Source organism: Ciona intestinalis, chromosome 8, assembly GCF_000224145.3.
Source record: "Ciona intestinalis chromosome 8, KH, whole genome shotgun sequence".
Taxonomy (NCBI): Eukaryota; Metazoa; Chordata; class Ascidiacea; order Phlebobranchia; family Cionidae; genus Ciona; species Ciona intestinalis.
This window is the reverse complement of record NC_020173.2, coordinates 3037520-3050610: the sequence shown is the minus strand read 5'-3', so window position 1 is coordinate 3050610 and position 13091 is coordinate 3037520. Positions and strand designations below refer to the sequence as shown.

General features: G+C 36.9%; 1 protein-coding gene across 1 annotated transcript in view; it reads left to right on the top strand.

Moving 5' to 3' along the window:
- LOC100181332 (nuclear pore complex protein Nup107-like) overlaps positions 1-13091 on the top strand; it is a 32981-nt gene that overhangs the window by 14073 nt on the left and 5817 nt on the right. Inside the window, exon 14 of the mRNA XM_002123399.4 lies at positions 12463-12548. Coding sequence (XP_002123435.1) covers positions 12463-12548 — 86 coding nt within the window. The remainder of the gene's footprint in view (positions 1-12462; positions 12549-13091) is intronic.

Here is a 13091-nt window from a genome sequence, read left to right as displayed (position 1 = left end):
TTACCTGGTAGCCAATCCCAGTTAAATTCCTCAAGAGGTGTGTATAGCATTTTAAACCTAACCAACTTTGTTGCATTTCTTAAATATTCCAAACCAGCATCTTTTACCAATTCACTCCCTAGAACAATATATGTTTCTTGAGAACAAATATGTTTATCGTTATCCTTGCATATCAACCACAGGGTTACAATAATAAGCTGGCATGTCATTTGTTTCTCTTATTTCATTGCAGTTAAGTAACAAAGTACTAAGGCTGATGTGTGGCAGACTATTTTATTAATGCAGTTATCTAATTGGCACAGTAAAATCCTGCCTTTTAATGCTCTAAATTGAGATTTATCTTTAGAAGGTTAAAGGTAGAACCAAAATTGAGTCCAGTTGAAATATTCTAGACAAACTATTTCTATTTATACTTAGGATTTTTCTAAATGACACTTTGATAAAGTTGATGGTTTGCTTTTGAAGGTTTGCTTACTACATGGGGTAGCCTATTGTAGTTACTATTTTCATTTGTATGGTACGCCATGTGGCCTGGAATTAAGGGCAGTTTTAGTCCATTACCCCAACACCCAGTAACATACTGTTTGTGCATCAATCAAAATATTGGGCACATAGTTGTCTTGTTGGGTCCCTGAGACCAATAGATATTTGAATTTGTGGATTTGAATTAACTTGAATCTAATGTAAAATGCTAAGTATTGCTCACTTACTTGTAATATATATGCTGGTTAGATTATCAAGTGGTAACCTTCTTATATCGACTGCGTTATTGTATGAACAAACTGCATGAATGCCATAGGGAGGTCTTGAGGAAGATATTGGTGTAGAACATCTGTAATATATTTCAAAATGTTAAAGGCTCCGCGTAGCTACGGTTGTTGATGTATGTGTCCTTGCAAAGACGCATAACGGCGATTGCTTTAGCCAAGTAGTCACAAATGGGTTGTCTAACATAAATTGGAAGCAACATATATATATACGTTATGTTAAACACATATCTGTATGGCATTTCTAAGAATTACTTTGTGTACCAACGTTTCAACGTCTTAAACAAGTCGCCTTTATTAGGTTGGACAATGTGTTTATATATTCTAATATTTAAAGTTATATTGCATTGGATATGAACAGAGCCCAGAGGTATGCCTAATAATTCTGTGAAACAATTCCCCATATTGGTCAGCAACTGCTCCAGTGCATTGTTTCATTGCATATATTTCAGTGACATGCAAAATGCACCGGTAACTATGACGTCATTAATTACGCGTTGACGTCATAGCGTACGTGTGTTAAAACACGAGTTCCGAGTTTTGCTTGTCGGATGTAATAACAGTTGAATTTATTTTATTTGCGTTCATTCATACCAATGCCACTTGTTTATATTATAAAATACAATGTTATGGGAGTGTTTTTTTAGAAGTTGCTGTTTATTTTATATGGGTGAAGTCCTTGTCGAGGACCTGGGATTTAGGCCGGAGTTCTCCCATTACCCCAACACCCTGGCTGCTTATGTATGTAGTTTATGCGATCAGTGCGACGTTACTTTCAGACTTACGTTTTCTATACATTTGTCGCTTAATACTGCATTATTGTTAGAGTATCACGCTATTGGATAAACGAATATAACCTATTTGTACCCTCGTGACGGTGCAACCACAGTCGTTATAACACGGGTGTTCTTACATTGCAACGAATGATTAATTGCGACAACACTTTATATTTTCGTGCTTTGAATCAAAATATGTGACGTTATATCCATGACAATAGCCAATATCCTTCCGTGCACAAATTTGCATTAACTTGTTTACGACCATAAACTTAACCCAGACATCCGCATAGTAATATATTCAAGACCGGCTCTGAGTTAAACGTGCCATACAACGGCCGTTTCGATTGGCATAAAATATTTATCCAGCTTCCAGAATTTCGGTTAAAATCAAATTTAGTCTTTATATAATGCCTAACGTATAGACACGGAATAGAACAACTCTGGCCCAAAATTTCAGGTTTCATGGCATGTTTCACCGTAGTTCCCTGCCCATATTATATACATTAAGTTATCCTTATATACTTTTGGAAGAATGGCCAACTCTGGCCTAAATCCCAGATCCCATAGCGTACCTCACTAATATAGAATACCCAACACTAAACACCTGTTTCATTAAATACAACCGCCGTGTTTGAACTTTGAACCTAATGACGTTACACTACGAAAACAATGCCGACTTGACCTAGATCTTAAACACATAATCCTTATCGCTAGTTGACATAACTTACATAGACTATCGTCCCACTTATAAAGCGCCGTATATCATCATGCAAACTACGATACACAATATATCGGTGAGGTCCTACGGCAATGCACGCCGTGGGACGTGAGATTTGGGGCTGATTTCGCCCATCAACCAATAAATTTTATATGTATTTTTATGTGGTTAAGGTCCTATAGACGCAGCCCTTTGATTTAGGCAGAATTTTTCTGTTACCCCGTTAGCTAAGAGAACTTGCCCTTGAAACTTGTAGCCTATTAGTTAGCGCAAGGCATTCTTGCCCCAACCTATTCTATATACATTAAGCACCGTTAGCAGTGTTAGCACACTGTATCCTGATTGCCTGCTTCCAAAATATATTACCACCGTTACAAACCACTAAACATATAGAAAGAAACATAACTGTCAGATTAAACACCTCGTAGAAACGCTGTGCTATTACGATCATAATCCCACTATCACACGAAGGCTGTTATATATGCGCAATAGTAAGCTATAGCAACTTAAATACATGTAACCCCAACCTACCATATAAGACTATTAAATGCGTTGGCCAAGCAAGTTAGCATCATACAAAGTCTTTACCTGCATCCTGGTATACCCGGGCATAGATTCCCATTTATTTCAACTGCAAAGCAAAGTAATATCGCCAGTAACCTTACGTGGTAGACCATCCTGCTAGCATTCAATCCATTGAATGTCCTTCGAAAGTTTCTATGCTCGTGGGAAATTTCATTTCTTGCTATGACTTCCGCCCTTACTCATTACACGAAGCAAAATACGCAAGTGAGAGTTATTGTTGCTTTGTTTGAATTAGGAAATAACACAATGATATAACACTCGCGGACTGCTGCAACGAACGTGAAACGAGGCTTAGAAAAATGGAAATGAAACAGGATGTACAATTGTCGCTAGTTTAGTTCGAATCTCATTTGTTTCCCGTCGCGCACAACGATCAACACTCTTACTGAACTGGGAACTTTCATTTTCAATACGTCATCACCGTCTACGTCATTCATGACGTCATCCGACGCAGTGATCGACTCCTCGTCGCTGTTGCGTCGTGCGTTGTGCCAACTGCGTCGTATCCGTTCCATTACGTCATTTGCGCTAAGCGGAGAGCCTTCGGTTGGCTCCGCACCGGAAATTGCGTCAACGGCATTGCTCGACCCCGGAGATAGGGGTTGTGGGTCACGTGATACATCTCCGCTCCGCCATTTTATATGCCCCGTGCTGACGAGCTTTTCGGTTATTGCGTCATAAAGGGCTTGTGACGGATTCGGTTCCTTGTTTGTTGGTTGGCTGAGGTTTGGTGTCGTTTCGATTTCTGGAATATTAAACAGCTTAGTAAATAACAGCTGCAAAGACAGGATTTGATGGACTTTTATGTATCCTGAAATGTACTGCACTTTAAAAGAATAAACAAATTAAATATTTCCAAAGTTCCTTTAATAAAAAATCATTTAGTAAATAAGGCCTACAAAAAATAGTAAAATTTACCAATGTATATTTAATAATAGTGGACCCACCATTTCCGGGCACAGAAGAATGTCGTATTGTTGTTGCTTTCCCAGTTCTTCGTAAACTAGCCGGGCGATCGGATGAAAATAACTGTTTAAATGTTTCTCTTAGTTTGTTGATTCCTACTGGGTTGAAACTGAACCTTGGAATCGAATTTTCAGCTGGAAAAAGAAGTTTTATATTTTGTATTTGGTTGTTAAGTTTATCGACAAGTTTAGTTTCCATGGTGTATTGCTTAAATACCCATAGACAATTGGTGGTTATTGGCGACATTTTCAACACATAGGGTGCTACAACCCATTATATTAGTGACCCCATGGGTTGGAGCAATGTACGTTAAGTGTCATTCCCAAGAATAAACACAAAGTCATCTGTATCGAGCATCAAACCCGGTTACTATGCAAATGCGTAACCAGTAATCAAACTCTTACACAGCATAGAAATCTTAACCAGCATAGAAATCTTACACAACATAGAAATCTTACACGACATAGAAATCTTACTTGTTTGTAGGGGCCTTCTATAGAAAGGGCCGCTGCATGGTACGAGATCAATATATGTTTTGTAAAGACGTACAAGGCACTTAGGGTCTTCTTTACCCGCATAAATACGCATCTTCTTATTATTTGACATGTTGTAATACCTAAGATTATTTACTTTTTGTTGGTATTTTAACTCCATAATAAGATTTATTTAGCAGTAGTTGTTTTATTTTATAAGATTTTGGTCTATATTAAGATGCCTATCATCCCAACATCCAGGGGCTACCATCTAGACCCCACAAAGGCAGGTTATAAACCCTTAGCAATAAAGGTTTTGTTTAAGGGTGAGATCTTCAATGAGGCACTGCTGAGACTGTATATTATTACTTCCAACACCCAGGGTGTTAGTATCCTAATTTTTAGTTAATAGATATATAAGTAAATAGGCCCATCACAATAAACAGTGTTGTTGTTTTACCTTTGATCAGTACGTTTAAATTCCACATATTCCTGCCCTGATGTTGGATCTCTTGAGAAATTAAATTGTTCGACTTTAAGTTCATGATGTTCCTCCATGCTTGTGATCTAAACAAGGACCATTGTTTGGTCATAGAACAAAGTACATGTGATACTGATACCATACTGGTTAAAATATATAAAAGATAAAAAATATTAATTAAATAAATATAGAACAGGTTAATAACATGAGATATAATATATACAACAAATGTTTCTCTTCTCTATTTACAATTACCATTTTTACCATCCTTTTAGGAAGGGTAATAAATAATGAAATTGTTGTTTCAAACATGTAAAACTGGCATATATGTTCAACAGGCGTTTTGTAGATGATTTGAATATATATATATGTTTCCTGACATAAAAAGTTTTAGTTAATAGGCTAAGAAGCTAAACTGACCAGGTTTAAGTTTTTGAGAGTGCTGGAATTGCAATTCAGGATTGAACCAATGTTAAAAATTTGAATTGCAGGAGTTGATATTTTATTTAAACAGCTGCTACGTGCAGTAATAAATATTTCTTAGCTTTCATTTGTATCATTTTGTTTATGTATGGTAAATTGTTTCTGTTGGTTTGTAAAGGAGTGACGCACATGTGTTTTGTGTTCAACAGTTAACACCAAATAAGGAAATTACCTTTAACGTTAAATGAATAGCTCTTTTAAAAAAAAAAAATTAAAATTTATATTTTTTTTTATGAAATTAAAATTTATGTTTTTACAAATAAAATTCTGTTTCTTTATTTATACTTGCAAAAGTAAGTCTATATGTAAACCTGCTATAGAGTATAGACTAACTTTTCCATATTCCATATCACTGACAGCATATTTCTGTAACAATTAGGAAATACATAACAAGTAATATAATATTAATATACCATACCTCTAACTCAACACAGTTGTAATAAAACATTGCGTGAAAAAGTCCTTTAGCAGTTGTAGCGTTGAGGTAACCACTCTGCCATAATTGTTCATCATTTAAATTGTCAACTTGGATTCTTTTACCTGTGATTGACAATATACATGGTTAATGTAAAGTTTTGGAACATCGTGTTCAGCCAAGGCAGAAATCTATATAGAATGAATCAATAGGTTGAGGCGTTAAGGTATATCGTAATTTTGCGTGGGAGGGTTCATGTTTCATTCTCTTTTCTCGTCCCATTTGGTAGTAAACAAATAAAATTTACAGGAATATATAGTCATACTCCATGACTCCAAAATAGCGTTGTTAACTGTATAAATACGATTAGTTGTTAACTGTATAAATACCTTACGGTGTTCATCTTACCCCACGGTAATATATATGCCAAGGGTGTGCAAACCAGTGCTTAAAAATCTTGCCAGTTACCTAAAATGGTCGCCCACCCTTGTTCGAAATTTACGTCATCAAAATGACATCATACTCACCACGCCCGTTGTGAACCTCCTCGCTCAGTTCCCCTGATCTGCTCTTCAGGGCGTCACGAAACTCGGCGAAGGTGCTCGAATATTTATCGAAGAAATTCACCTCCGCCCGACACGAGACTTGCCGCAAATATCGTTGCAAACCCGAAGCAATTTGCATCAAGGTATCGGCAGGATAAGGTTTCTTGTCTTTGCGTCGGACCTGCGATGAAATTCTATAGTTATAGATAGACGCAATTCGTTATGCTGATTTTAAAAGTGAGATAGTTACGTTATGCTTATTAGTCGTCATGTTACATTTACGCTAATATAGAAATATAGGCAAATATATGTAATTCGGGGTTACGTGGAAAATAAAATTCAAGGACCTTGTAGGGTGAGGGTGAAGGACTTTAGATATTAGTTAATTTAATTCGACCGTTACCCCATCTTCCTCTTTTTTTCAAATCGGGTTAGGCCCATATACGACAAAGCACGTCAGGCCATCTGAGATGCAGGCAATAGTTGTTCTAATAGTCCAACTGGCCCAACCACATATATCTAACTTGAATGATAGAATGTAACTTGATTTATCATTAACAGTAGTTATTATACTGGTTTCATACACCTCGTGCCAGCTTAGTCGTTACGTAAGTTTGTGGGTCATTTTTATTGTAATTTAAACAGCCCATTAGTGACCGCTAGCGCTAGGTAGGGTCAATTGCCGTTAAGCGTCTTTCCCAAGGACACATACGCCCACAATGGTGGCAGCGACGAGCCTTGAACCTAACTTACCTCCTTAATAAATCGTGGCAACCAGTAACTCATAACTTCAATATCTGCAACTCGTATATCGACGGGTGCTTCGCTAAATCGTTCAAATTTCGTCTCTGGTTTCCGGTTTCTTGTCATGGCCCAATCCCTCCATACCTATCAAGTTGTCACATTAATATTATAACTCGAAATTGTCACATAAACATTACGACTTCGTATGAGTGCTCCCTTATGGGTTGTCTCAATTGTCAGCCAAACATTGAAAAAAACAAAACAAATTAGTAAAATCCCAAGTTTCGTATGTGGTAACTCGCAAACGGGCATGAGATGCATGAAATGTATAAAACATGGCACCTATGTTATAACGACTGTTGCTGCCCGTCACGTGAGAGTAAATTTTTTTTAAACTTCAATGTTCGTACTAATGTCAGCGGAGAATGCGTATGGTAGAAGTATTGCTAATAAATTGATATTGACCGAAAACAAAGTATAAACAAGCCTAATGGTTTCGTATAACTGCAAACGCGTCCCCGTAAAACTTAATAACGTCATTTGCTACTTTTGTAACGTCATTTTTAGTTTTTAATTTTGGTTTGTGAAATTTTAAGTTTGGGCATCAAAAGCAACATCTTTTATTGGCACGGTTGTGTTATTTAGAATTTCAGACCTTATTGTAAGAAACACACAACAGTACAAGTTGTACAACATATTCATGGTCTGCATTTTTCGAATTACCACTACTATAAATTTTACAAGGCAATTTTATATTAAAGAAATATTTTACTGATGTGGGCTTCTATAAAATCTCCTCACCCGTTCACAAAGATAATGCTAACAATATACGGCATTCCTCACACGTATTCATGCCCACTACCGTACAAACAACGCCCGTCTATACATCGGGTGTGCTAAAGTATCTTAACCGTAACGTATTTCTATTCCGGCGTAAACGATACTTTGTATATTTTCAAAGAAAGTGCGAAAGTTTTTTTATTTTTTTATTATTATTTCTATAAAAGCGAAAATTGGTTCCTTTATTTGCAGAAAAAGCGTAACTTGAAAAACATGTTCCTTTTAGTCAACTTTTTATCGAACAGTTAAGTCTTTTAAATTATAGAGTAGGGTGTGGGAAGATGAAACTTAGCACTTGATATCCAAATATCCTAAACGTGTTTTAAACAATTAACAACGGTCTATGGGAGTCGCGGGGATACGGTTTTATAATTCTTTGAATCTGCTTTCTTACTACCAAATTGAATGAAAAAAATAGAATGAAAAGGTGACCTATCTTTCCCCACCCTACTATATAAATAACGACTTTCGTGTTTGGGTTCGATTAATAAGCACTAACTTTTAACATCGTTTGGGGTTTGCTTCTCTTTTTATAATGTTAAAATAATATTTTTAAGGCTTAGTATTGTTTTATACATCAATCATTTTTTTATCATTAAAATCCAATTATTGTAACTCGTGTCAGTTTTGATCAACAGATACAACTTTCAGTAAAGTACTTCTAAAAATTACCGAGTTTATTATAAACGTAGTTTTGTAATGCACTGTATCATCGTTGTTTGATTAGTTAAGTATTAAATCCATGTAACTAAGACTGTAATGTATGCGCATAACTTAATATTCCTATATTCTACCACAGGGCATATTTGCCAATCGCGCCACACGGTATATTATGCGTTAATTACAGCGTAATGCAGAACATCTAGAATTATGTGCTGTAGTACATTTACGTTCCGTGAAACGGTCTCATGCATGCCGTGAGACTGTAACTAAGTTTTTTACACTGATTATTGAAAAGTTCGGAAAGTGTTTTAAAGTTAAAGTAAAAAAGTAAAACTAATTAATGGAAAAGTTTAGTAATGTGTTTTACAGCTTATGTTACGCAAACATTTACTAAAAATCCGAGTGTACTCATTAAATTGTTGACCAAGGTCTCAAAATGTGTTTAAAACTAAGATGAAGTTAAAAATTAAAGTATGAGTTTATCTAAATAATGCCTTTTTTATAAATTCGTTAAAAAAAGTTAAAAAAAAAAAAATTAAAAAAAGTTTTTTTTTTAACCAAGTGTGCCGCAAATAAAAATCTGAGTATGTTTCTAAAAAGTTTGACAACCGCTAAGGTGCAAGGTGTCAACTATCAATCTAACTCTTACACAAGCGCGTCTATACCGCCATGGTGGCTGAACGCACGTCAAAAGACACGACTAACCACGTCTAAAGCACAGACACAGTTGATAAACGACCACAGGATTTAGAGCATGATAAATTACTTTTTTGTTTCGTTGAATTCTTGCCCGTGTTATGTCTGTCGGCTTACCAGTAACGCAACTGACTTAAAACGTGTTTAATTAAAAAATCCTAGTAATTTAGCTAGTCAAATCAGTAGTTACCGGTTCTATATATATGGGTGAGGTCCTGCGGCAAGGCGCAGCATGAAACTTGAAACTTAGGTCATTACCCCGACACCCATATTGTTACAACACGCACCCCACCAGATAAAGTTCAAACCTTGCTATAACTTACCGGCGCTGGATTCGAACCTAATTTTCATCATAATACACCCAAAGAGCTGGCCCGACAGTTTGTACGTGGTAATCATTATATGGTTTATAAGTGTGAAAGATGTCTTCGGGCGCTTATTGGTTCTGATCTTAAAGAACTATACATCATATGTGACCCTCTACATATACTATACGCAAATTATATGTGATATCTATTATCTACGACCGCATATAAGACCTCTATTATACCTTGATCGCCCAATTATTCTGTCTCATAGTTCGTTCAGGAATCAATCCATTCAGCGCCCCTCCGTTTCCAATCGTGTCCGACCATAAAGACGCCATACTACCAGCGTCTTGTTCGTTCCTTGGTATCATAGATAGATTATTCCATTCGTTATCGTCGGCTGCCGACTCCGGGCCGGAGGACCCAGTTTTGGAAAGTCTTGGCTTCTTCTTTTTAACCTCCGAATCCCCTCCCTTCCGCTGCATGAAGGATCGGTAATGTTCCAAGATACTCGCCGTCTTCTCTTCTTGCTTCTTCTCCGAATTCACTTCCGAGAGGTCCGGGTGTAGCTCCGGATGCTGCTCCGGATGTAGCTCCGAATTAGGAAATTCGTCTTTTACGTCACTGAGGACCGCTTTTTGCGGAGTGTTTCTTTTTCTACCGTTTCTTCTCGTCATTTGGCTCAAGTTTAGCGGCCTCATTTCGATTCTGTTCTGCAAGGTCTTATGTTCAGTGACATCACACCTTTCGTCGTTGGTGACGTCAGGGTTGATGACGTCAGAGTTAATGACGTCATCAATACGTAGATCGTGGCCCATTATCTTCATGGGGCCGCAACCGATTCGGTTTTCCGATTCTACAGACATTCGTGCACGGTTAGACAGCTGTGAAAGGAAAGCAAATTAATTATATCCGGTCTTGTTGCTTTTTGTTCCGTTTCCAAAACTTGAGAACGCGTTTAGTTTGGTCCACGAGCATTTTCGTGTCGATAAAGCGTGCTGTCGGTGCTTAGGTTACATAACACCATCACGGTCTAGTTATTAGTGTCAGCTTTTTATCCTAGTCCTTTCTACGCTCTAATATTTGTATTGTATGTTGATCCAAGAGAAATCAGCACTGCCCGATTATGTGTGTGCGTGTGCGCGCTTGCTATTTGTTTATTTCATTTAAACGCGCGTCGAAACGAGTCTGTTTTACAAGTAGAACGAATGTTACAATAGACACCAATAAAAGCCTATTCAGACTCGCGCTATTTCTATACTCTCTCGTTTACCCAACCAAAAGACCACACATAGCTGTACACTTACTTAAATAAATGATGCATACCTCGGTACACCACACTACACGTATGCTGCACACCACTTAGTTTAGCATACAATATACCCATCTAAAGCGGCATTAACCTAGATATACAGCGACTGCCGAATCGTGAGCCACTATCTACCACAAATGTTTATGAATAGTCGATACAGACTACGCCCTCTGCACTTGAAGTTGGTTGCTAACAAAGAAATAACTTCTTCTCCCGCAAAACTATAATAATATCTTTGCCCACTCGTCCGTCTCTGTCTACATTGATTTTTCCTTCTTCGCGGCCAACCGTAGACCCCGGGTTCGTTTCTCTTTCTCTATTCTCCTGAACGCGACGAATTTGCGGGCTGACTTCTTTTCCGAAATGCCTTCGCTTAAAAGTAGGTTATGCGCAAATGCGAACCTATATCTCTATCGTCGAATTAATCCTTTGTTAATAACAGCCAAGCACTCAGGCCTCGCGGCGTATACTCGCAATTGTTTAATTCAGAGCAAACAGACCAACTTTTTTAAGCGGGCTGTTATTTTTTGTTTTGCGTTGCCACTAGATCGTGATTGAACCAGCGCTCTAATATTTATGTTTTGCTTTTATCTGCTAATTGCCTTACATCCGGCAAGCTGTACTGCATTTTGTCTTTCGTGTTATTATTAAAACGTTCATAGATCACAACTACCGTCGTCATAATTGAATAGAACTAAAAATGACGTCACATAAGTCGTTGTTATAAAAAAGTTAGACATATAAACAGAGACCGTTATTTCGTCACAATTCTATAGCGTCTGCGGTGAATAGCGCGAAGTGCTCTTTTGCGAACGGTTCCAGAACACTTCTCTTTCTTTTCCCCATGTTAGAACATTCTATTCTCACGAAGTTTTTTTGTCGCGCTAATGCCTCAGTATGTTCAATATAAATCGTACCGCTAAGCGCGCTGCTCAGCAAACAGTTATTCATAAAATACTGTTAATATTTAACGTTTAAACTAAAACAATTCTGTAGTTAGGAGCAAATCAACTGATAAAACTGCGCCCATGTTTACCATAGACCGTATGTTTTTCACTAAGCGTGCAAGGCCTGATTTATGGCTTACGTGTTAAACAGTTCCAGCAACCTGGAAATTAAACCACTCATAATAAAACGCTGATGTTGCAAACCAGCTTTAGACTATTTATACTGTAAACATAGCTAATATATTACATACTCACATTAAGGCTACACGTCTATATGATTCATATTACTCAGTGTATACATATATTGATAAAATATAAATAACACATATGTTTATATACAGTATGTAAATTGATATTGTTATCTGGTATGATGTTTTTCATATAGCACACCTTACACACCTCATGCTCACTGTCAAGTTATAGCATGGGTTGTTTTTATACACCAGAAACACATGGTGTATTCATACACCTCATGCTCACTGTCAAGTTATAACATAGGTGTCTTCTTATACACCAGACACACATGGTGCATTCATACACCTCATGCTCACTGTCAAGTTATAACATAGGTGTCTTCTTATACACCAGACACACATGGTGCATTCATACCCCCTCATGTTCACCGTCAAGTTATATATACCAGACACACATAGTGTGTTTATCACAAAAAGCTAAATTTTAATCCTAACTTAAGAAAACTCTCCCATAATATCTCCTAATATAAGATGTTTATGTTTCAGCATCAGAAGACATGGGATTGGTTCCAATTGAGGGAAATCCCCACCGAGATTTGTGGAAATTAGCATGTTGGACGTTATCAAGCGATGTAATTAAAATTCTTTCAATAATTCACTTGTTAAATAAACCTGTGCTTAACTTAGAATGCATGAACAAATATTATGCAGGAGCTACTGTAGTTACTTTGCACTCTGCTTTGAAATAACTTTGATGTTTGCAAAGCCTATTAATATTATTATTAGGGTGTTAAACACTCAACACATATCACACAGTTTTTGTTTATCATTTAAAAAAATTAACCCAGAAATGAGAGGAAAACTAGCAATATATATATAAATGGACAACACACATTTATGGATGTGCATAAATAGCATCAAAGTACTATTTAATAACTATAACAAAAGGTGTTGCCGTAATGGGCCAATCCTGGTCTAAGTCCTAGGACCCATGGCATGCAACATTGCGGGACTTCACCCACATAGATTAGAATAAAAATAAAATAGCAACTGTAATCATCTTAATGTTTACCTTATCTATCTATGTCTTCAATGCATAGGTAGCTACAGTGTTTTGTATGTCGTGTTAATTATTTATCATCGTATATAGTTGCATAAGTAAGTTAATATTATTT